The sequence below is a fragment of the Columba livia genome, chromosome 4 (assembly GCF_036013475.1).
Source record: "Columba livia isolate bColLiv1 breed racing homer chromosome 4, bColLiv1.pat.W.v2, whole genome shotgun sequence".
In the NCBI taxonomy this organism is placed as follows: domain Eukaryota; kingdom Metazoa; phylum Chordata; class Aves; order Columbiformes; family Columbidae; genus Columba; species Columba livia.
In genome coordinates, this window is record NC_088605.1 from 58,384,562 (window position 1) to 58,410,912 (window position 26,351).

At 38.1% G+C, this 26,351-nt stretch overlaps 1 protein-coding gene and 1 long non-coding RNA gene across 25 annotated transcripts in view; one reads left to right on the forward strand and one right to left on the reverse strand.

Moving 5' to 3' along the window:
* Positions 1-304: 304 nt before the first annotated feature.
* GAB1 (GRB2 associated binding protein 1) overlaps positions 305-26,351 on the reverse strand; it is a 103,473-nt gene continuing 77,426 nt past the window's right edge. For 10 of the 23 annotated variants that reach the window (XM_065061980.1, XM_065061963.1, XM_065061967.1 and 7 more), the window contains 8 exons: positions 23,368-23,972; positions 21,157-21,242; positions 20,624-20,927; positions 8,037-8,126; positions 5,842-5,935; positions 5,365-5,488; positions 2,436-2,558; positions 305-2,183 (listed from right to left, as the gene is read on the reverse strand). In XM_065061980.1, the coding sequence (XP_064918052.1) occupies positions 2,025-2,183; positions 2,436-2,558; positions 5,365-5,488; positions 5,842-5,935; positions 8,037-8,126; positions 20,624-20,927; positions 21,157-21,242; positions 23,368-23,972 (1,585 nt within the window). In that variant the 3' untranslated portion in view covers positions 305-2,024. Of the gene's footprint in view, positions 2,184-2,435; positions 2,559-3,163; positions 3,240-5,364; positions 5,489-5,841; positions 5,936-8,036; positions 8,127-20,623; positions 20,928-21,156; positions 21,243-23,367; positions 23,973-26,351 lie in introns of all 23 variants that reach the window. The other 13 variants (XM_065061968.1, XM_065061971.1, XM_021284053.2 and 10 more) reach the window with 5 other exon arrangements.
* Positions 11,304-15,031, forward strand: LOC110356958 (uncharacterized). Of its 2 annotated transcripts, none has more exons than XR_010472378.1 (3): positions 11,304-11,612; positions 12,395-12,496; positions 14,223-15,031. It is a non-coding gene; the product is annotated as an uncharacterized LOC110356958 (long non-coding RNA). The 2 variants fall into 2 exon arrangements; XR_010472379.1 differs by lacking the exon at positions 11,304-11,612 and adding an exon at positions 11,788-12,113.

Sequence of the window (26,351 nt, forward strand, 5' to 3'; positions counted from 1 at the left end):
GAAAGACCATCAAAGCAGAGTTGAGCTATAGCTCCAGAATCTTTACGGATCTGAGCTACTTTTGATTAAGCGATCAAAGTCCCCCAGCTCATGTTACTTATTCTGGCTCCCAGAAGGCTTGAAATTCAGATTATTTAGCTGCTTGGTGTGGGGTTTTAAATGAGATATTAATTTTGAAGATAGTTTTAGCTGTACTTTTTTTGAGAGGTACTAAGAGGTAATCTACTGTTTTGAAGAAGTGTGGTTGGTATCTAAACACCTTCACAGGCGCATTTACATCGGCTTGCGGTTTCACAGGACAGAGTTTACACATCAAAACTGAACAACTTGATTTATTTAAAATTCACCTCAAAATGCATTGTGTTTAGTTTCTTTTTTTAAAAGGAACATTCGAAGCATCAAAATATTACTAATTTAAAAAGAACCTTTGTTAAGAATAAGATAATTTACATACTGTAGATTGTGGCTGTGAGGGGAGAGAAACAACCAATGGCACAGAACTAAGGCCAACATGCCGGAAAACAACACAGCTCTATGCTCAACTTTTACATCATCTGGATAAAATAAAACAATTGGGTAGGAAAATAAAACCAACCGCTTATTTGAGGATGTTAAAACAGTGTTAGTAAGTTTTCTATCTAGACCTAACTCATTCACATATTTAAAGAACTCTATCTTCTTCCAAATAACAAAAAATGTTTCTAAACCAAGGCAGATTATTATTTGGAACTGGCATAGTAAAATAAAGGATCACAGTATACAGAGCTTAAAATCCTGTACCAGGAAAGAGCAACAAGTGGTTTACAAGGGGATCATTTAAGTATATTATCTAATTTTTTAAAAACAGAGATATAAAATACCAGTTGCATAGGGATTTAAATATAAGGCCAAGCAGGAGATTAAAGTAAAACAGAGATCATAAGAAGGGCACTATGGTGTCAAAACATAGTATTTCCATTTGAATTAATGTCTAATTCAAAATCACAGTATTTTGCTAGGACTACAAACAGTGAATGTCAAACTGTCCCATTAATCTTGAACTGAAAACTGACATTAGAACTTCTAAATAGTACAAAACTAAAGCTCATTGTCTAAACCTGATCAGTGTATTAGCACAATAGTGCTTGGTACGTACCTGATTTATATACTCTACCTTCTGTAAATAATATAAAGGTTATTTCTTGTTAATGAGTGTGAGATCACAATATTACTGCATGCCATCAGTGGTTTGCAGGCTTACTTGGTATTTAATTATTCAGTCTTTAAAAGTGTAAGATCCCACCCTGCAGAATCTTCACCTATTGAACACAGAACACTGTCATTAATAAAATACAATAGAAGTTCCACCACTAACAACTAACGTAAGCCAGGATTGTAGGTCGAAACCCAGTATAGTTCATTATTATTAACTCACAGCAATTTTTGTTAGGAAGGTAACCTGTAGACTTACAAATAATCTTGCATGTATTAAATATAAACAAGTATGTAACTAACGGTCGTCTCTTGGCATTTCAAGTAGATTATTCAATTGTGAAAGTATTTCTGCAAAATCAATTTTAAGTTGTTAAAAATGAAGTTCAAATATTAATTTCCATATCTACATGTAGTTTAATTAACCTAAAATTTTAAGGAATAGTAGTGTAAGGAAAAAATTTCTCCAGATGAACTAGGCGTTAAGGTACACTAACTGGGAATACCTGAACCAACATTGTAACTGAAAAAGTGCATAAACATAGTAATACTACAAACGTGTTAACTACAGAAAAGGTTTTCTGAAAGCTGAGCAATGCTATTTTACATGTTATTTACAGGTTACAATTCTTCCAGAGACCACAGAGCCAATTTACGATCTTAAAAATTCCTTTGATATATCTCAATCGTCCTTTGGCTTCCATCCTCTTCAGTCAAGAACCTATTCACACGCCAGTGAACCAGGTACTGGGCAGCTGAACAACACTGCCGTTGTGGTCCTGCAACTCGTCAAAATTCACTCCTTTCTGTTCTCTGAAGAAAAAGCAGCGTTTTCATTTCACGCTTTTCGTAGGTGTTTCGGATTCTGTTGACTGCCTCCCATCAGTCCACGCCTCTCGTGTGCTCTTCAGCGCTAGCGTTTTCTGCTGGTCAACCACAACATAATCGACTCTTTCGTCTGCCACGCTGCTGCCTGAACCACTGCTCTTCTTCTGAGAAAAGCAAGGGAGAATGAAAAAAAAAGTTAAAATAAATTAACAACAAAAAGTATTATAAGTAGATGTCCCAAACAGATATAGAACAAGTACAGGTTTCTCTGAAAGGCCCAATATAAGCTCTCTGATTGCCTATTTGACCAACTAGTTAGGATGACCTCACTGGAGGTTCCCCCTTTCCCAGCAACTACTTCTGAAGAAATTTTAAACTCTTGATAGCAGAAATACAGGAGTTGAAGCTCTGCTTACCTTACGAGGTGGGGTAGATTTTCCAGAATCTAGGTCCAGATCTAAGTATTCCACTTGTTTGTCTCCTTTAGGTTTTACCATAGGGCTGCTTCCTCCATCAAGACTGTTGCTTCCAAACAAGTTCTGAAATTAGAATACAAATAACTTCAGCTACAAATGTACATGCTGATGGTCCACATCACCAAATATGCTTATTACAAACTGCCGAAATATTAAAGAATTGACTGAGATGTCTTGCAATCAGTTAAACCATGCAAATTTTACTGACATTGTATAACAAGGGGATATATTCTATCTAAATTGAAACTGGGACAGAGTGGAAAGCCAATGAATGGGAGAAAAAAAAAATCACCCAACCAACCCCCCCAAATTTAAGGTTGCCACCAAACCCATCTGTGCCTTCCACCTAATGTCCCTTTCATATCATGAGATAAGCATGGAGTGTGGTTTCTTCTTTTTAAATGCAGTGATGTTACATCTCAAATTTGACATTAATTACCAACTTTTTTATTTCCTTAAATTTCTGTTAAATACCTCACAATAGTGGCAAAACTTCAAATGAGCCATTTGCATTTCATTCAAAAGCAATAATGATTAAGCTGAAAATCGAAAAAGATTATTCAACTGCTAAGTCCAAAAGACTTTGGAAAATTGGTGCAGTGCTGTCTGAACTGAAGTTGCATTGCATATAGCTAAATTTCAATTAGCCCAGACTTTCACAACCTCACCTCCTCTGTCCTCTCCCAGCCTGATCCCTCCCTCTTAACAGGTGTTATAGGAACAGTACAATAGAAGGACTCTTCTCTAAAAGATAAAGAAAAAAAAAGGAAGACAGAGGGCAGCAGTCAGCAAAAAATGAAGAGGAAGGCAGAAGGAAAGACAGAAGGGTATGTCTGACAGCAACTTGAAAGAAAAAGCAGAATAATGCTGGTTTTATTAAATAAAACAGAAGTATGACATGTCCAAACAAGACGCTTCAAAGCTGATGACAGAAGATGAAAAAGTACGTGCTCCTTTCTAAGATGTATTTGGAACAAATAAAAGTTCTGAAACGTCTACGTGATTGGTGCTGTTTTAAAACAAAGGCCTTGAGATATCTGGAAATGCTCAGGTTCTCTAGGAAATAAAATATTTTAGGGTTTAAAACTTAATGGACTGGGCTTTTTACATTGAGGTTATCAATTACATCTGTATCATCCAATTCATTTAATATTAACTGGTAACAAGGACAAACAAACAACTGAGACAAAGTTCATTTTTGTTGTCCAAGTTCTCTAAACAAATTTCTGCACATTTAACATGCAAAAATCAGGTTTTGTATCAATGTTCCCTGCATAAATAAAAAAGCTATTACTCAAACAGAAAATAATCTGTTATTTCAAACAATCTAGACAAGCAGAACATATGCATTAGCAATCAGAAACTTTAAATATACATAAATGAAAATGAAAGGAAATCTGTAGAACAACCTTAAAGAATGAACGGTGCAAGCAAACAGAAGATATTAATGACAGGCTGTCTGAGGTGTGACATTAAATATACCATCTTGGCACTGAAATTAAACCCCTGAAACATCATTGTGAGAATTAACAGAAATCCTCAATTTGAATTGTGATTCTACCGCGGGCAGAACTGTGGGTATAGGTGATTGCAAACCTCTGTGTAAAACGGGACATTTTTCATATCTGTAAAACGGGACGCTACCGATTACTTACCAAAGCCTCTTGCAAGAGGGGGATAAGTTTTTACACCATCAGCTCCCTGCTGCCGGCAGGTCGGACATGGTACTGAGCCCAAGCCGGGATGCTCTGCAGGCTGGTGGGCTCGCACCAAGCCAGAGCTGCCCCAGAGGCATCAGCAGGGGCCTGGAGAGACTGGGGAGGGAGACTGGAGGAAAGTGGGAGGGCATCCAGAGCAGTAGGGGATGGGGAAGCAAGCAGCACTGCGAGAGGAGAGTCCAAGGAGCAGTGAAATAGGCGACAGCACAAGCCAGATAAGGTGGCGGACAGACAAACAGAACAAAAAAAAAGATGCTAGACAGGCCCTCCCCAGAGAAGGTCTTTCATAATGCTTTGAAGATGAAAAATGCTGCTTTATTCCCTGCTAAGAACCCAAGCAGTAAAGACGTGGTGAATGCTTTGAACTGTACTGAAGAAAAAGCTGAGACTCAGGTTTTCCTCCAGTGCTTTAGGGGTATTCTGGACCACATTTAATTCAGGCCTACTGTTTTAGTTCAGATCTACTGCCACTCTTTTACTTTAAAATACTATTATTGGTGGTTCTTCTTTTTCTCCCCCTCCCCAACAAAACCCACAACACACATCATTAACTGTTCCTAAGTAGCTTGACACTTACTGCACTGCAAGCTACAAATCTGAAACTTCATTATCTGAGAAAATTCTACAGATATTAAATACACAAACACCCCTTTTATCCTCTTTTTTGAAAAAAGCCTAATAAAAGGACACATCATTCGGTTGTTATGGAACGTAAGCAACAAATATCAATCCTTTTTTTTTTTCCCCTGTTTCTTCCACATTTCTTGGAAGATGCCCTTTTATTAAAGGTTTTATTAGAGGTCCTAATACAGTTTATTTTCCTTGATGACATAATACTGAACTGGTGCATAGCCCACGACTAGCAATTACAGACAAGAGGAGACAGTTTCTAGGGAAGAAGGAAAAAGAACAAGTAATGTGTTGAACTGTTTTGTACAACAGATATGCATATTATATGTGTGATTACGCTCTTAACTTCCTCAGTGAAATTTTACTAAAATTACAGTTTTTCTGCTGAGATTTACTATTATTTTGATCTAGAAGTATAAAGGAGGTGATGTGGTGATGCTGAGTGGAAGTATTTGTGTTCGCATGATTTAAAAGTAAGGACTGCACAGGAAGAGAGTAGTTAAGATGTAGATTTTACATACTGGATCCTCAGTGGACTGATTTGGATTCATGGATACATAATTCTCTTCACTGTCGTGCGAGTCACTGCTGGAAGTTGTGCTATGAACTGAATCCGGTCTGGGAGACATGGGAAACCTGGAGGAGCTAATTACCAGGAATTATTTTACAAACAATACATCTCGAATATCTTAAACCTCCTGGTAAACAACAAAAATAAGCATATTAGAGATGAAATTTTCATTCAAGTTTACTAGAGTATCACATTTCTTGGTTACACACAGTCCTTTATATTTAATATTACAAAATAAAAAGTCGTATGGACACACTTTATTTTAATGCACATGTACATATATATAATACATACACACATACACACACTTCCAAAGGAAACTTGAAATTGTATGACACAGGCTGAAAACATAATACATACATTTATTAATATTTATTAACTCTAGTCAAGGAAAACAATCTGAATGAGGAAAAGCTAAGAAACTTACTCTCGTGCAAAGCTTCTGGTGATAGGAGATCTAACTGGAGCTTGTAATTCTTCCCATTCAGGCAGAGGTTTAATTTCTAGTGGAGCTGGTTTTGCTATATAAGAAACAGACAATCTTAAAGCACAGAACATTCCCAAACAAAATCAATAGCTTTTCAAAGCCTAAATACAAACATATTACTATTTTTTAAATAGTAAACACCAGTTAGGAAAAGGAGTCACAGTTTAGTTCTCAGAAAGCCATGAACTATTAACTTATATTTTAAAATTTCCAAGTACTGAAAAGCAACAGCAATTAGGAAAAAAACAAAACAAAACCAAACCCACAATTTAAGAATTTTGCCAGTTACGCTTGTACATAGTAATTCTATTTTGAAAAGAGACTCTGAAAATGGCAGCATCACTTTCTGTGTTTGCCACAATGACTTGCTGAACTGACAGGCCCAGGATGGGGCTGACGGCCTGTTTCTGCTTAAACTGCCAGCAGAGCCAACTCCAGGCACCCTCCTTTGCTCACAATTACTATTGAGCAAACTCTGCCCTTACTGATTAGGTTTCACACCTCAAAGAGTGGGCAGGACCTGTAAGCTAAGAATAAGTTTGCAAAAATCAAGAGATGAGCCAACACCTCGCTTCAACTCCAAGGGGTGTTTGGCTGGTTATCCACGGACCAGCAGAGCAGCCGCGTGGTTGTGCAATGACAGCCAACAGCGTTCTGGAAAAGGTGCGATTTTTAAATTCCATTTTCAGAACAGAACCACAAATAGAGCATTAGCAAGAAACACCTTATCCCTCCAGATGGTTTGTTTGATGCCGCCTAAACATTAGAAAAAAAAATTACAGGACTTGTCACAGTTTGAATCTCAACTTCATCCTCCCTAGAACTGTTTTTAAAAATTAAATGCAATGTCACTGTAATGATACCCCTTCCTTTCTCCCCTCAGTCCCCTTCCCAGTTTGCTGCACATGATGAGGTTCACCAAGATGACATATCAGGCACTCCACTAGTTCCCGTGGAGTCAGAGCTGTCCTGAGCGACCATGTGAGGAATGGACAGAAATCAGGTGTTTCATTGGCATGGTTGTCTCACGGGAAAAAGCAGAACTGTACTCATTGTACTTTCATGATACTCACTCTTGAGATTTACTGAAAAGTCAGCTATCTCACATATTGAATACAAGGATTCACAATTCAAATTTTCTGGATGAGTATCAGTCTTTAGTATCCCAAGCAGGTTTCTCCTTTTCTTTGTTAAGAAGACATAATGATGCGCTCAAAGCACATCAGGCCTACTCCAATAATTCTGCCACTTAACTCACTTGCTCATGAAAAGCTGTCACCACAGACCCAGAGAGGAACTACAACTCACCTATCTCAAGATATAAGGTACCGTATGAGATAGGGTGGCAGAACTTGATGTAGGCAAGATGATGCTCAAGCCTGAGAGACACAAAAATGCTGAGCTTGGCTGGAGTCCTCTGGCAAGGCCTGAGACTCCACGGCAGGTACCAGAGGGAAGGGCACTGCTCCAGCAGAAAAAGGGCAATGACTTTGTCTATAGCCCACTGAGAACAGAAGGAATGTTTCATCCAGTTGCCATGGGCTTTAACCTCCAAAAGGTAACAATCAGGGACACTTAGTGAGATATTTTTTAAACAAGATTTGTAATTTCCTCCACTTCTTGCACCAATATAAGGCACCAACTCACCACCTCCGATAAAGCCCATCAGACTAATTGCAATGTGCATTCAGATGCATAACTAAATCTCTGCAGTAGTAAATGGCCAAAGGATCAATATTTTGCTTTATTTCAGTGTTTAGCCAACAGCAGGAGCCCCACATAAACAGTGATTTCAGGTTATTGCCTAAGTGAAGTTATTTCAAGGAACTTACAAGTCAGTCATATATACTTGCTTCTAAATAGACAGCAGCAAATGCAAAATATGAACAGGTAAAACTTAAAGAGACCAGAACACCATATTAAGGAATTGCTTCCATGTTCAAGACAGAAAGACTTTTAAGTCCTTATATAGGAAACTTTTTGCTTGGCAAGGAAAATGCATCCATGATCTTCGATTATAATAGAAGTAAAAAGACTATACAAGAGTTAAATTTATTCTAGAACAACAGTTTTCTTATTTTTTGTTTTATTTATTTTTATAAAACTCTATATACATACAGTGCTAAAGTACATACCCTTTCTTCTTGTAGTAAAGTCACCTACGGTTTGTGAATCAGTTCGCTCTAAACCATGTGGTTTAGGTCTTAAAATTTTAGGACTTTGACCTAATTGGTAAAAAGAAGACTCTCTTAATAATATTCTATTTGTAACTGGAAACTGGAATTTTGTAAGTAAACAGCATGAGCCCCTGCAGAAAGATTAACGCCACAAGCAGAAGCAAGCTGCTGAAAGAGGGTTTTGCAGTCTCACTAGGTCTCTCACTAAGGGCTTAAGCGCCAAACCAGAAACAAAGAAAACACTGCATGCAAGCAACTTGTCGGGGGCAAGCATAAAAGGTGTACAAAAAAGCTAAAAAGTGCATCAACAAATAGTGTGACTGATCATTAACCGTTTTCAACTTACATTACATAAAAAAAAAAATCCATATTTGAGGAATATCTATCATGATAGGAAAATAGTCATGTTTCAGATGCAAGCTATGGTAGTCTCAAAGAAATGAAATCTTTAATTAAATCTCTTAAGTCACAGTATTACTTTGGAAACAGTGATACTCTTGGGGGGCCTCCTGTCTACCATCCATCTCCTGCTTGACAAGCCTCAAGGATCTTTTTCCACACTGCATTTGTTAAACTTGCTCTCCAGAGGTCTACATCAGTCTATATCAAAACCACCTCTCCAAGCTTGCAGAAGAAGCAGGGTGACTTTCTCTCCAAGCGTGCGGACTGTTCCCACAGCAGGGCACAACCCAACCGCCACCACAAATGACGCTGTCAAAAAATGACATTCTCTAAGTATTTTTTTTTAATTGTATATACCTATCCCTTTAGACGACTCTGGTAACAAGTGGAGGAGTATGAACTAAGTAAACATATTGGAGTCAATAGGCTCCCTACAGGCAACAACATAACCCCCCACTCAGCAAGCAAGTTCTTGGCCACCCTGACCAAGCTTTAGGAGCATTTCAGGTCACACTGTCTATATTAAATAAATATGAACAATAACACGTAATAACCCCAACCTGTCATGAAAGTCTATCTGACAAAGTGTGTAATATTAGAAAAGGCAAGCGCCTTCAAGTGGTACACTGAGAAGCCATATGAAACGTAAATCTTTACAACAAACCAAATGAAAAGTATAAGTCTGATAATGTTTGCAAGTTGCCCTACAGCACAAAATGGAAAAAGGCTGGCAGGGAGTCAGATGTGGGCTGGTACTACCAGCAATGAGTGAGAATGCTTATAAAAAATAAACTTGGCAACAAATACCAGAAGCTTGCAAATCTGTACCCCAAGGGTTTTGCATATGAAGTGCTCTATTACTGTTATCACTGAAATATTGGAAATAATAAAGTAACAACAAGCAAGGTAAACAGAAAGGTTTTGTACTGTATCTTAACTTCTACACAGTGCTTGTGAGAGACCACGCAGGTAAGACATATATTATTTATTTACTACTAGTGCTGTGTAGCAACTTCCTTAAAAAGAAAAGGACACAAAGTGATTTTCACACAGACAGTTCTTCTTTAATTTCAAAATCAGATGCTCCCTTAAATGGCTCAAAGTGCTGATGAAAACACCAAGCAGTTGGGCAATGCTGACCAAAGACCCAGACTGTAAAGTGGTACAAAAAGCATTTCTGTAAAGCGTGCTGCTGACTGGGGCCAAATCAAAAGCATGACCCAACATGCTGGCATAGTTCATTCTAAGCTGATTTGATATTCCAGAGTACCTTGCCTACCACTCTATGATAAAAGCTTATCTATATAAAAAGGCCAAGATCTTAAAATCAATTGAAGTTCAAATTCAAACACCTTTTATTAAGAACAATTTGATGCTGAATATAATTACCTAATCATATTATAAAACTGTGGAACACAAGGTTAATCTGATTTAAAAGAAATCTGGCCTAACGCAACTCAGTTCAAAATGCCAATCAGCACATTAAGATATGAGCACAGATTGTAAGTATGATGAGAAATCTAGCAGAGGTACCAGGGTTAATGAAATTATTTAACCAGTGTGTACTTTATAACCTCTCTGCACTTACAACCAAACATATAATAGAGAAGATAAGTGCAAGGAACTCCAGGCTATGACTCATTATTTCTTCTGCTGTTAATGATGCTATGTGGTCTCGTGCAGCTAGCCTTCCTGCACTATGAACATCCCCATTTGTACAATGGGAATATTATGCAATAGCCTGCCTCATACTTAATTTAGCACTAATAAACCATCCTGGGACTTTCAGCAGAGCTATATAAATAAGTACAGGTCCCTATAATATTTATCTTCTGCACCGACAATAACATACAAAATGTTCCAGCATAAAATAAACCTGCTGAGCTTTCACCTCTTGCTTCTGAAAGAGTGTTCAACCTAAATAAATTTGGTGGCAAAACAGCTTATTGCTACCAACCAGCCAGGATAATGCAATTCCTCTGGTTTAATGTGTCACAGAGAATTAAAACGTTTGCACAGGCTTTGGGGTGTTTTTTTGCCTCTCTACAAAACAAAAAACCAAAAAGGTCTAATCTATATTGAGGAGATTATACTGTGCAAAAGAAGAGACCAGACAATGGAAAGGGGAGGGGGATCATAATCACAAAACTGAGGTTACTTATTTGTGTTTGTAGTGCAGAATTCCTCCATCCCGTTTTTGCCCATTTAAGAAGACAAAGTAACATGAGCTAGGGCACCGAAAGCCCTCAATAGTATCCCTTACTCCTTTCAAAAGACATTTTTAATACATTAATCAGGAATTCTGAAAGTGCCACTCTTTATCTAAAAATTGGCTGTTCTATCCCTAGCCAGACCTATGAACAGAAATACATATTTTTTAAAAAACTTAATACCTGAAGTATCATGACTGAAATTCTAAGTGCTGCTCCCAAGTGATCTCACTAATTTTCTCTGACAGCGTGTCCTAGTACCTCCAAGAAGAAATGAGCTGAATATAATCTGGAGAAGAAAGTGCCTCATACTTCTTCAGGCTCACATGTCCAAATTTATCTCATCTAATGTTTAGGCACTCATATAAGACAATGCTTTTAGCTTACACACCTATTCTGGGAAAGATAAGTCTGGGTTAAAAAATATGTAGTTCTTATATATATATGTATTTAAACTAAAAACAAAATAAACTGTGTTACAACACACTATATAGAAACCTAGGGGCGGGGGGGGGAGTTAAGGCAAGTGAAACCAACCAAACAAGAAGTGAAAATTAGATGTTTTCATTGTTCAGTCATGTCACCACCTGTGAAATGCAAAGGGCTACGGCCAAGAGAGAGAAGCTCAGCTTCTGCACGTTTTATCATTCAAATGCTGTGCAAGGGCACGCTGAGCTGAAAAATCACTAATGAAGTCTATTTTTCTAACAAATGGCTGCTTGTAAAAACTGCCAAGTAGAACAAGCGATTATGGATGAAGTGCTCGAGTGCATTCAGACGGCATGAATTCTGCTCCCGGCATTTCGGTGTGTGTCAATGCTGCCTTTGTCTGAGAAGTCATCAGGAGAAGAGTCCATTTCACATGTCCGATTTTGTTTCAAATAATGATTTAAACTGAAAACCCATTTGCTTTTTCCATCAGGTAATCCATTCTCTCTTCTTGCTTTCCATAAAACACTTGGAATATAACTTTTTTTGGGGGGGGGAGGGAAGGTACCACTGCAGCAAATTACTTCAGAGTAGGTGGGTCCTAACATTTTTGGTTTCGGGGATGTATGCCACTCATTGAAGAGCCTCATTTTGTTTGCAAGCCTGGAAGCACTAGTACTAAACCAGATTTCTGTTAAGAACTCTTCCGACTGCCTGCTCACTCCATGGCTTGCTGGCAATGGATTTTACATCAGGAAATTGCAGACGTCCTCACGAAAGAGGCCAACGCTCTATTTAAATAGCAGCTATTCAGGGCTTAAAATTTTAAAGTAAAACTACTAACGTGACAAAGTTTAAGAAACGTGTGATCTGTTAATGTTGTTTCCTGGCCAACGGGACTAATCCTCACAAGACAAGGAGATCAGATGCAGGAATGCCGGAGCACTGCTTTACTTGGAATAGGAGGGGGAGAGCAAGAGGCAAAAACGGCCACGTAAGTGTCCTGCATAAAAAAAAAAGTACTTTCAAAGACACCTAACTAACAGCAGCTTCCATTTGAAAAAAAAAAGGCATATTTCCCCCTTTTCTCTGTAGTCAGAAGCAACTGAAATTTGCACTGAGGTCCAAGAATTCCAGCACTCAGAACCTCTGTAGGTTTTTTCCTTAAAAAACAAGGCTGAAGCTCATGGTCTTACTCCCACAGGGTTTATTATTTGGTTTTCAGTTCTGCTGAATAACCTTCCCCTTTCCTTCTCTTCCTCTTCCTCACCCCAGTGAACTCTGATTCCTGAGTACATGGTCTTCAGCACCGAGCCCTACAAATATCCTGAATTTGCTTTCTCATCTCTGTTTTTATGAAGACTATTTCCTGCCAAGGTACTTCTAACTAGAAACATGTATTTAGTTATACAACGTTCATATTCATTTCCATACCAGTACTCAGCAACAGAGATATCAATAGTGTGCTTAGTTCTGGTCAGTGATACCACATGGATGGTGATAACTGCAGCCTCTTCAGGACAGTAAAAGCAAATTGAAATCAACTTATTATTTCAATATTATGAAATACTAAAAGCAGTCATCTAAAAATATGGTCTCCAGTTTTCCTAGACATATTTAATTTTCTCAGAATAACTTCTCTCAGAGCACTGGTACTCTCAATGCTCCAGAAGTTAAGAATAAATTGGAAAAAAAATCTGGGGGTTGGACTAGATGAACTTTAAAGGTCCCTTCCAACCCAAAGCATTCTAGGATTCTATGAAAATATCTGATTATAAAGAAGTCCAACTGCATCTGACAGCTAAGGTTCACTGATATTCATAAAATATTTGCCAAATGCCATGAAAACTATTCTGAGAATACCAAAGCTATTAATCATTCAAATGCTATTTGACTGCTCTAATTCGCAAGTAATGCTACATGTCTGTATTTAAAAATCTACCCAAGCATGATGAACTAAAAGCACTCAATAGCAAAGATGGTGGCTGAAGACAAAAGTGCAGTGTTCTGATGTTATTGATTAGCAGTTTAAAGCTGCACTAAAATTAATTAAGTCCATGGGATACTACTTGAGATCACTTTCGCTTTTTGTTTGTTTTAAACAAAACAAAAAACTAAAGGAGTTTAACTTATTCACTGGAAAATATTAATCTATAAAAAGCCAATGGAGTACCATGACAATACGTGTATCAAAATCTGAGTTTTGCTTGGAACAACATTAAGTGGTCAAGGAAGAAAAGAAAAATCACATGCAGGGAAAAATAAACAGGGTGTTATTACCCATGTTCCTGCTCTCCGTAGTATCTTTGGAGTTCAATACTGTCATCTCCACCACTAATATCAGAGCAAGTCTTGCAATTTGTCTTCAGAAAACTCATGTTTAATTTTTTTTAAAACCATGACGTCAGTAACCCACAGTTCCATTTGCAGCTGTGATGCAGCCAGCCCAACAAAATCTTTACTTGAAATTACTTGTGTTTCAAAGTTTTGTAAGACCAACCACAGCTGCAAGTTAAGGATGGGTGGATTGTAGGAAGGAGCTACATAAATTTCGTTTAAAACTATTAGGTAAAAAGTATCCTTGTAGAAGTAATTTAGTACAGCTCTGAAGGAAGCGTAATGTTAAGCTAAATGGAAGTTCGCAAGGTGCGGGGAAAAAGAAAAAATAAAAATCAATAAATTTGTATTCAGCCTGTGTTAGGAATTCTGAAGAAGCACCAAAATATCCCCAAAAATCTGATTTTTTAAATTCCTAAATGTAATGATCAGGAAGCGTATCCTACAAGCGTAAATGGAAGCATTAAATGCATGGATTTCCTAAAGAAAAAATGAACAGTATTACTGCTCTAAAAAGGCATCATGAAAATTAGTTTCTTTTTCAATAGATCTTCAGTTCTTGCTGCTGATTAAGAATCATCTTTCACAACTTTTCAATGCCTACTTGTCCTAAAGCCTGAGAAAATGAGTGATCCTTTATTTAAGAATATGCAAGAGAACCACGATAATACAGAATGCTGCAGTGTTGCCAACTTCTGATTTAATCATTATTTTTAAAGAAATGCCAGTTCCTGTGGTCACAAATGTCTTAACTGTTTCTCTGAAGTTCTATTTCAGGGTGCTGATGTGGTGCTCCTGCTACACCAGGATGTGCAACATGTTCACAGTGTCCAACTCAGACACTCAAGCATGTAAGTACTTCACAAGGAAACTGTTCACTAGGCTACTTATAACTAATTTTGTGATTAATGAGGGGTCTTTAATTTCCTTAACAACTACCTAATTTGTTTGGTATTTTTACAGCATCATATCGCACTACAACAACGGGTGATTTTGTTGGTCACCCAGAAGCATCACAGTGGGTCCCATGGGGGCCAGAATGTGGCAGATGCTTCCTGCCATGTGAAAGCTCCGCACACAATTACTTCTTCAAAGAAGTCCTGTGCTCTTAAATAAAGAATAATGGAATTCTCTACAAAGTTAATCTGGATGAGAGATGCTCATAAGTAGTCATAGCAAGATATACCCACATTTTTTATAAAGAATCTGCATACTTGTGGTTTAACCACACAAATTATGTCTTGTAACATCTTAAATGAGAATAATCTATAAGAAAAGCACCCAGATAAAAATTTTAACATTTATAAAACAATCACAAGTCCCAAATCAATGAGAATTCTTCTTCCTCTCCCCTGGTTTCTTTTGGTTGTTTGTTCTCTTGTTTTCAAGGTGCATTTGGGTTTTTTGTTGGCATGAAAAGAAACGCGTGGATGACTAGCAGTCTCTAAATCCCAGTTTACCACTTGCTGGACTGAAAATTACCATGGCCAAGCAGCAGTCTCTTTTAAATGCAATCATATGGACTCAAGTTGTAAGAAACATCTCAAATGAAATGCTGACGTATTTTTGCTGAAAGATTAGACTTTTGTAAAATAAAATAAAAGAAAATAAAAAATTTTTAAAAAAAGGTGAAAATGCACTATGCTTAGCTATTGGTTATTTTTGCCATCAGCAAACTAAGGACTGAACCAAACCCCAAACTAGGACTGAAAATCATCTTTAAAATAAGCTTGAATGTAATTCAACTCTAACAATCTTCGGACAAATGTAATGGCTACAAATGGAGCGAAGTCCAGTACCATTTTGTAGGCAGTGAGGTGGGAATCTGGAGTTCTTTACTCCCTCTGTCAAGAATCTGCTTGGTGATCCTGAGTGCATCGTTCTATCTCAGCTCCCCACAACCCTGCACTGGGATCTGTGCTAAACCAAACTCTCAAAGTGGTTTTAAGTACTACGGATCAAAAACATTACAAAAAAAGCAGTGCTACACTACACTTAAATAAATGAGGTTCAACTTCTGATTTCCATTCCATCATGGTCATGAATTGTTAATTCAGCCATATGCCCACTGCTCATACATTTCTTTCCAGAACCTTAAAAAAATCAACTTTGGCACAGAGACATGCTGCCCCTCAGAAAAGAGAAGTTACCAGTTACATTAAGTCAGGCATTAAACCAAGACTTTGAAGAACTGAGTTGCGCCATCTTCATTTCCTTCACTGACTCAACTGGTTGATTCAGATATTGAAAAACTACATTTTGTCAGTCCAGGTGGCAAGCCTCTATTTCTTAAGAGCTTTGAACTTCAGAGATGAGATGTATGCACCCCCCCCAAATGCTATATAGCTGTAAGGAGTCCTGCTGAACATCTCCTAAACAAGTATTTTATAAAAAGAAAAACAAACAAACAACTTCATTTGTAGATGTTTGATCTTAAAGACTTGCTTTAAAATCACAACCCTGACCCTCCTGCCTCAGAAATAACTCGTGGGGCAGCAGGGGCCATTATCAGGCCCAGAGGCCCACAGATGCCCTCCCACCTCTCAAACGCTACCTCCTGACCTATAAAAAGCAATTTACACCTCATCCCTTTTATTTTCAACCATGCACTTTCCTTCATCTCTAACTTACAACATGTTTGTAATGAAGACTGTCTGGATCACAAACCTCTGTCAGGCCTTAAAACTTCCCTGTGGATGGCCAGACATTCCCTGCGGCCCAGCAAGGTCTCCATCCTGTTGGCAGCATGGAGACCACAACCCTTCCTACATATTCTGAAGAGCCCCAGGGAAAGTAGGAGGTGGAGCAGAAGACAACCTGGCTGTTCTGTGCTGCCTTAGCTGCCTAGGGAGTCTGCACTGCATTTCAGCACCTTTCATTCTGCTGCTCCTTCCTACATAAATGGTATTTTGAAGAAGGAACGTGTGACTGTCAAAGCAAATGTCACAGAATCGCTCTGTGGCAGAACCAGTCAGAGTCTTTTAACAGCTCAGAGAATAAGACCTAACTGCATCGCAGGATGGGATATTTCTTCCGCTTGAAGCCTTTTGCTAGCGACAATGCTTCCAATTTAGCATCACAACTACATGCAACCATGGCAAGCTCAAGCAGCCAAAAAGCAGAAATACAAAATCAAATAGACCATAGTTCTTTATAATAAAATAAATAGCACCTTGAAAAAAATACAAAAGAGATTATTTTTGTCATTCAGTTACAGGTAAATGCAGAAAAGCACCTGGCCAAATGCTTTCCATTTTGTTGAAGCAATATATCACTTACCTTTTGGTATGCTTCTCTAAAGAAATAATAAAGCACTTGATTCAAGTAATTGAGGCAGGAAACAAACACCATGTTTTTGTAATTACTTTCAAGACTTCCAGAAAATACTGGAAGCTCATCGCATTTCCAGAAGTAACTCTGAGCTAGAGAAATGAAGCTACATGAAAATGTAGTGTACTCTCAAGGCTACATATATTTTTATATATATAGTAGATTTGTTTTTAATTTATTGTTATTTTTTCACCCATTTTCTAAACAAAAGCTATTTTAGAAATGGGTGGAAAAAGACACAGGACACGTCATAGCTCACCCTGGCTGTTCAGACGGATGGGAAAACTGAAGAGCCTCAGGCTCTCATAGCCAGGGTGCACAAGTGCCCTCTCAGAAGAATGTGCACATACTTGAGTGAATTTTGGACCTATTTATTACCTACATTTAGTTCATCCAAGCTACTGATTTTCCTAACTCGGTCCTCTGTCATACTCACTGCTTCTATGTAACTGTACCTGTTCTTAAAAATTTGAAGAATTTTAAGAATTTAGTAAGTTATCCAGAGCTTCAGGTGCTTATATCAGACCTTATATCATACCATTAGAGTCACTGCTGCTGATAGACAGATTGCCAGATCCTTGCTGCCCAACACATTATTAGAAATTATTAGAAATAGAAGAGATGCCAAGCATAAACATTTGACAAGAAAAAGCAGCACATTCTTCATGTGCTAGTCTCACCGTGTTATTTGTCAAATGCATTTTTAGCACTGAATGTAACAAACTTCCCTGGCCCACGCAGAAACTTTACTGAGGCAGAGCTAATGCTCACACGAAAGGTGATGGTGATATTTCTCAATGACACACACAGTTACCAAAAAGGAATTGCTACTTGGAGACAGTGCAAACACTATTTTTTTTTTTTTTTTCCCAGCAATCTGTAACAAATAAAAAAAGATCCAGCAGCTTCTTCAGACAGAACACTATATGGCCCTCATATACTTGGAGACCTTATCACCAACACACCTGATCTCTGCAGTAATACCATCTTTTGAGAAGCAGCAGCAGTCTCCAATAGAAATTCTTGAACAAATGGCATATTAAAAAAGGTTTTAAAGGAGCACTGCCCAGGTAACCATTTTAGGTACTGTTTCCTCCCTTTCTACATCTACCCAAGTTTTAATGAACATATCAGCCAACTTGATATTTTCTGTGCAATAATTCGTAGCAGAAAACCATTGTAACGCATTAATATAAGCAGAAACAATCTGATAATAGAAGTTGCTACACGAACTTGAAAGCTGGAAGAGCAACATAAGGCACAAACTTGTTTTAGTTAGGTAAGGGTACACTAAAACAAAAGTTTTGTCCTGCTTAATTCAAAAGGAACTGCAGTTTTATTTTCCCAAAGGTACTTCTGGAAAGAGTTATTTGCATGGAGAACTCAACTCCTGAAATGGCAACATATTACCATCCTGACGTGTCATTGTATCTGCTCTTTACAACAATGAAAGACTCACTGTAGTATGCATGATAAAATTTGAGTGAGCCAGTGTGTGTATGATACTGAGATAAACCCCTCAATGATAAATCAAAATCACTATCATTCCCAGGAGCCCAAGATCTACTACAGTTTTTTTCCAGCCCGAAAGCATTTACTACAGAATATTTACTTCTGGTGAGAGCTTTAAGGTATTTTTATTTTATTTCTCTAAATTATATTAAATAATCATATTATTTTACAGTTATTATTTTAGCTTCTAAAAGTCTACAGAAAAAAAATACAGGCACTCTATACTAATTAAGAGGCACTTTAGTACATCTAAAAATCTGTTCCCTGACGTTAGCTAGGTCTTTCTAGCTGTAAAGCATGTGAGGACGGGAGCAAATGAGGAGCCTGACACGTCACTTTTGGAAAGCAAACCACTAATTCAGTTTCAACAGGGAAGATGCAGGAGCACCGATGTTGCCCCAGCAGACACCTGTGTGACTCCTTGGCATCGCCAACAGCAAAAGTGAGCAGCTTTTCAACACAGGAATTTACCACTTTGGAAGGGCAAACACCTTTATCAGTAAAACACACAAACAGGCCAGTCAGGGAAACTATTTTAAAGCTGTTTAGTGTTTATTTTGAGAATATTTTCCAGTATCAGCTTTCATCAATCTGTCACTGTCCAGCGTCTCTTAAGAACTGAAGAGAACTGCTGTCTGGTAACATGGAAACAATGAGACACAAGCACAGAGGTCATGAAGAAGGCCATGCTGTGTTTCCTAAAGATGGACAGCCAGAACTAGATGTGGTGCTCCCCGTTTCAGACTGATATAATTTCTATCATTACGGTATTATCTGCTTCACTTAATTACAGGCTGGCTTTGCTCAGTGGTACAAATACTAATTTCAAGGTTTAGTTAGTGAATATTTTGGATCATCTGAATATTTGACATTGACTTCTCCTGAAAATGAAGTCAGCCATTCTCAATGTAAATACTAATTTTTCAAGCACATGATTTTCAAAATAGGACTTACTCAAATACAAAATAGTGCAGACAGTTGATCTAATGATTTTTAGCTCCCATTTGTACAAAAAAGTTAATTATCTTGTCTGAAAAAAGAACTGTGTAGTAGGGAAATCAGTTCCTTAAGCATTTACCTGTATTTGTGACAGGCTGGCTGCTAAAATGTTTTAGATTAACTGGAAAGAGATTCTTTATACAAGTATGTCTTATAGACACATCACAGCAGTGTCATCTTTGTTTCCTAAGAACACTGGCCACCCTATTTTAAGGAAAAGTAAACCCAGTACACACCAGATTCAAGACAGGCATTTTTTAGGATAGCTTTGGAGGGGCCCTCTAAATTGGTGGGGTTTTATTCCAATTCTGTCACTGAAGTTGTTGCAGCTTCCTCAGACTCATAAGAAACACCTTCCACACACTCAGCAGTTTAAAATATTTCCACATAAGGCTAGTTTTCCTTTTGCTTTATGATATTGTTTGATCTACCACACTCCATAATGGCAAGAAATTTTTCACCTACTACAGTCTATACAAATTTCAATGTAAGCATGGCACCCAGCTCCTGTGATAAAGCAAACACACCATAAGGGCTTCCTTGAATTAGCGGTTCCCTCTTCCCATTTAGATCTCAAGGAAAATATATACGGTAACCTCATAACCCATATGTTGAGCATCTTCCCGTGACTGCACCATGTGGCCATTAACATTTAAGCACTAAGTAGCCCCAACGTCAAGTGATTTTGCTTGCTTTTAGAGACTGAAATGAGGCCTTAACATTAACCTATTTAGTAGCAAACACTCTCTTTAATCTCATTTTTCCTTCACTCCTCAATTTGTAATAATTATTCTACATAACAATTTATAAGACCACTGCATACTTTCAATGGGACTATAAAGCAGCATGAAGTACAACTCATTCTTGTAATAATTAATTTCTAACGATGTTTACATGAAAAGCAAATACCCAAAATATTGAAATAAGTTATTCTTAATTTTTACTTCATACAGTGAAAATAGGTACTGATCCTGTACCAAGCATTGTTATGGCTATAAATTTGTATTCTATCCAATGCCTTGTGTGCTCTGTCCATCATAATGTGGTTAGCTGTCTTCTATGTATAAGGACTATAACTCGCAATTCTGTGTTATTTTTTCATTAGTATTTACAGCAATAAAATTTAAACCTATGCTTGTATTTGGCACTATTATTGTGATGTCTTAATATGGTGAAAAATAAGCTGTAACTTAAAGGAATTACAGGATAAAAATTATTTCATTAGAATTTCTAAAAATACAATCATTTTCCACCAATCAGAAGAAGGAAAAGCTATGTTGTTTTCTTAAACGATAAAAATCACCTTCTATTGCACATTTTCCTCACCTTTTCTGTCTGGTTTGAGGTTGCGATCCACTGGCGGTGGCTCACACTCTGCAGCAGGTACTGACCGTCTGGGAGGGGTCTTTGGGCTGGACCTGAAACCCATGTGAGCGGGAGGAGGGACTTGCTTTCCAAACAACGGAAAATCAAAGGTGCCTGGTGTCATTGGTACATAGTTCGTTTCCTGGATGGGTTCAGTGAAGCTGCTGGAATGCTGTCGTGGAGGAGAGTTGGGATTCATTGGGACATAATTTTCATCTAGATCTTCACTTGAAACACTTGCCACTGTCAACATGCTTCTGTTTTTCTAGAATTAACATATATTTCCTTTAACAAAATAAGTTATGCAATCAGCTGTGAATCATAAGAGTTTTTAACCTAATCTACTTAGATTAATATATTCTATTGAAACTGAAAAATAAAAAAATAAAATGAAAAAAAAATCACTAATACCATACAGCTTGCTTTTTCACACGGGAACAAAGAACATTCAAGCACTGTCACTGCTGCATCTCATCAGATCAAGTCATACTTACAAAGTGGTTATGGAAGCCCTCCAATGAATTAGATCTGTCATTCGGAAACGTTCGTGGAATATCATAACAGTCTTGAGAACTAATTTCTAAAGAAACAAGAAGAGAAAGCAGCTATTTATCATCCCTGTTCCTGTCACTTGGCACCAGGCACCCAGAGTCTGTTGTTATTTACTGTCTGCTTCTGAGAGCACACAAACACACCTCCTGAAGCTGCGGCCCATAGATTTTATCTATATACTTGACAGGACCGTGTTCACAAACAAACTTTGCACTCATCAGTCACAACTTGAAGCTCTTAGAGTGACATTTTTCCGCGGCAAGAAAATAAAAAGTAATTTCTCCTTTTAAAGGAACAGCAAAGCCTTAATTTCAAATAAGCAGACGTAAGAATTTATTGTAAGGGTGGACTCTGAGATACCAGGCCCTCAGGAAAAGCCTATTCTAAAATAAACAAACAGCAGATGTAATTTATGGTCTTGTAGAGAGGTTTTCTGATGGACCATCCCTCCCTTGGAAAGGGCTGATTTGACAGGATTTAATCCATTGTGGGAACAGGTGACTCTCAGCTACCGAGGGGCTTCCAGTTTGAGCAAATGGCTACAGAACCCAAGATCTTCCAGGTTTCACGGTCCTGGCTCTTGGCAGTTTGCAATAAGAAGGTCCTCAGCTTTGTGGCTTCTTCTCTGGCAGACAAGGGTGTTTGTGAGACACATGACTCCCAGGCCCTGCTGACCCATGTGGGTGACGGGCTGCCCCAGCCTGCAAGAGGCACACTCATCCTCTGGTGCCAAGACAGAAACTGTGGCCAAACTCCAGGTTTTAACCCCCTGCGTTGCCCTGAAAAAAAAGCTCCAAAGTTCTTTGGGGATTTCCACCTCAGAGGAAAAATAAACACCTCTGCTATTAAGCAACCAAATTACAGTAGTATTTTCAGAAAGGCTACTTTTCCTGACACTGGCCATCTCAGCTTTAGCGAAGTACTCGCTTGGACACTTAGCAAAACAAGAGAAGGTAAGTGAAGTGAAACAAATTAGGGTCTTCCAGGGTTTTCCTTTGTCATTTCAAAAAACTAATGACCACCACTATTATTATACTTAGCCTACAAAATAAATGACGAGCCGGATAACACTGGGTGACTGCATGATCACATTAATTCTGTAGATTGCCTCCTCTAAAAGCCCAGTCTCTGTCCCCTTTCTCGTTTCAGCCTCTCATCCCATATCTAGCATAACTCCAAGAATTCTCCTTTAAAATCCCCTCAGACATTGACTAACCAGTTTAAAATCTGACTTTTAAAATAACACTATAATGCTCACCTGCCTCAGGAACCTGAAAGAAATGAAACTTTTAGTCCAAGAGCAGTTAACAAGACTAAAACAACTGCTCTGTGTAACAATAAATATCAGCTTCCCAATCTCTACCTCTCACTGCATTTCTCAAATTTCAATCTGAGAGAATAAGAACAGGGGGGAAAAAAAAAATAGACAGACAACCACAAAATCACAAAAAAATACAACCAGACAGAAAAAAAACTCAAGGAGCAAAAAATTCTTTAAGTAGAAGTAGCTCCAGTAGATTTGCTAGGACCTGAAATACACTCAGCTGCTAAAGGAAAATACAGTTATTAAAAAAACAAAGCACTAGCACATCTGCAATAGTATGTATAGCTATCACAAGGAGATAAATAAAGTTCAGTGGCAATGATCACCCGATCTGGTTGTACATCAAGTCCCATTGACCTTCATGAAACACTTCTCAGCTTCTGCAGATTTGGACCACTATATGCTAACCTTACTTCAGTTATTCTGAAAGACTGTCAACAGCACTATTGAACTCAGCTATATGAGCTTATTCGCTAAAATAAACAAAGATTATTAGTTATTAACTGCTGTTTTCTAAAGACTCATAATTTCATCAACATCTAGGTCTTCAAATATTTTTGGCTAAGACTGAATGCCGCAGTGCAATATACATTCCTTACTGATGTTCTGTGCTTTGCTGTTCTGACAGTTTCCTTCAATAATCTTCTCTTATTTCTCTTTCTCACATAGTATTTTAAGCATTGTGATCACAGACGGCTTTGTGAAGGGCTATACACGTGTTTTTAAAGGCTACAAATATCCCTCATACCATTCAGCCCATTTGTATCATTCATATCGCAAGATTACATCATATTACACAAAAAATGTGAATAAAATACGGCATACTGACCTTTCCGAAAGATGTTCAGATCTACAGTTGAAATGGTATTACTGCGGGAGGGCGGCATTCCTGCCGTAGGGATGCAGTAACTACTATCAGTATCTGAAGCAGTGCGACTAATGCTACATGTTTCCACAGGAGAGCGATCTGTGGCGTGGTGAGGTTTTGGCGGGCGAGGTGGAGGAATATCTGGAATAGTCTCCAGTTTTGAAGTCTGAGACAACGTTCCCTCTGGAAAAGTTCGTGGAATCTGGTAAGTACCTCCAGGTGTGGGGGGAATGTCATAGCTAATGGAGATGTGTCTCATCTGCGCATCTAACGAAGATGTTGCTGATGGGGTATTGAAAACGTGTTGTTCTCCTTCTGCGTCAGTCCCAGACGGAGATGCCGCCTTCGGTAAAACATCCTGGGAGTAACTCCTGGGCAGGTTATAAAGGCCACAGTCTGTCAGCGTCAGTCCGGTACGAGAAGGTGGAGAGTCATAGACACCCTGCTGCTGAAAAAAGCCATTCACAGCATGCTTGCTCGCTGACGGAGCGGGATTTTTGTGGGAGGGCACGTTATCATTGCAGTCTGTTTCAGAACAGCTCGATTTTGCGGCGTCAGCGTGAGATCTACACATGAGATTAAAATGTTGATGAACATATAAAGAAAAACAAACACTACAAATAATAAGCACACCATTTAAAATGTAAGCAACTAAAAAGTCTATCAGTCTCTTCCAATTTATTTTTTTAAATAAAATGCAGAAACTCAATTTTTATATGGATGGTAGTACTTAAGAAACATCCTAAGTAATTACATACATACAAATCCATGCAGGTGAAACAGATAACAAAAGTGTGGAGCTTTGGCAGCAGCTAAACGATAAGTTGATGTTTCATAAAGCAAGTGATTTCCAGGAAGCCAATTTGGAGCAAAGTTTGGGGGCTGGCAAATTTGTTGTTTTTTCTTTTAACCCATACTGCAAACTAGCAGCAAACTTCAATGGCACTCCTAAAGGTAAAGATAATACACTCAGTCCTTGGGTGTACAGTACTTGCTAGTTCTAATCACTGCAAAAAAACCACAAACAACCCAAAATGGTAAGAGGAAAAAACAGGACTGCCTGTAACACCCTGAAGTGCATGCCTAAAGTTAGCTACTGATCACATAACACTGGTCCAAAATACATAGAGGAGAGAGAAATAACAGATATGAACAGAAAAAGGGGGAAGAAAGCATTCTCTCTAGGGAAATTTAAAATAAATAAATAAATAAATAAATAAATAAACCCATCGGATGTATGTGCAAGAGTGCTTTTGTGCTGAATGCAGTGATGGCAGTACTCTTACAGAAAACTGCACAGTAGTTTACCTTTGATTTCTTTGGAAAGTACATCTTTTGTAAGAACAGCATTCATTAATACTGATACTAACCAGCACCAGTAAACTTACATGAAAGTAAACACACTACCATCTTGCAATCTTGCTTTTTTGGTAAACCTCCCCAGTTACCTTGCTCCAGGCAGAGCATTTATCAGCCTGACCCCTTGCTTAAATGAAAGTCAAGACAGTGGCAAAATACTAACACAGGTGGAGTTAGTGCAGTCCATACACTTTTAGATCCATCATAGCATTATATTTCCTACCTTCATCACCACACTACCATACCATTGTGTTAATTTAAATGTATGCGTACAAATATCTCAGCATGTGCTTGTATCAATGAATAGCTGCTATACTACTCTTCCTAAGCTCTATTAAGCAACTGGACCATGCGGTTTACAAAACTTTTGAGGAATAAAATACATTAAAATCAAGGGCATGAGTATCATAAGAACCATTTTTTTCCTCTTATTTTAAGAGACTCTCTGCCTCAAAGTGATCACAACTAGAATTTATTATTCAAATTTCAATTTGTTCATAAGATCACACAAAACTTTCTTTCTTAAGAGACAGCTGGATTTATCTCCCAGGGCTCTGGTAACTTGAGGAGAAAGGAATCCAGTTTAACTATTTGTTTAGGTTTCCTCTACAGACACTGGAGAAATGGAGACTGTGTGAAACACAATCCGTTCTTCTTGGATATCCATCTAAACCCGGTGAATCACTCCCAAAGTGCTTCTCTGCCATCTATCAAGGGAACAAGCACGATTAGCTGAGAGCGGACATCTGCAGTCAAGAAAAATGTCCTTCACCTAACCAACTGCTTTTTGTTCTGTTGAACAGCAGAGATACAACCTTCCATGAGCCCAAATGGCTTATAAGAGTTCTTCTCCAGCTTTAATTATATCACCTTTTTTATTAGCTTGGGGGTTGTTTGTTTGGGTTTTTTTGTTTGTTTGTTTGTTTTTCATTAGAAAAAGCATACTAATTTTGTTCTGGTTACAGTTTTAAACACTGATTTAAGTTCTGTCACACTGATAGGGCTTGGTTTCTAGGTGACACTGACCATTCATCTGCATTTACTTTAAGAGACACCCCCAAAGATTAATGTTCTCATTAACTATTTATCCTTGGCACAACCAAGAAAATGAAACTTCATATATTCCTTATGATGCTGACGATTAAAAACCTATCTCTTGATTGCTAACAGTTTGCTTCCTTTGCCTCAGAGCTTCAAAAATTCACTGCAAAAAATAGATCATGCAGGACTGAAGGAACCACACGAGGTTCCATTGTGCCCAATAAGTTCTGACCATACTGGGTATGTACCAGTACCACTCTGAGCTCAGCCCCAGCTGCAGCCCTTGCTCTTTACTCAAAGGATTCATGCAGAAGTTCCTCACTTTCTAGACATACACTTCTAGTTCTGTGGTATTCATTCGGACCGAAGTCCCAGCAAAAGTCACGTGTGTTTTACAGAAGCAAGTATGGCAAGGATTGCGATCTGTGTTTTATATGATATAAAAATAAAGTGGGCAGTCTAGAGAAGCTGGACACTGACCATCAATTGTAGAACCAAATTATTAGTTCCAGTTCACTAGGATATACTTTAAAATAAATAATAAA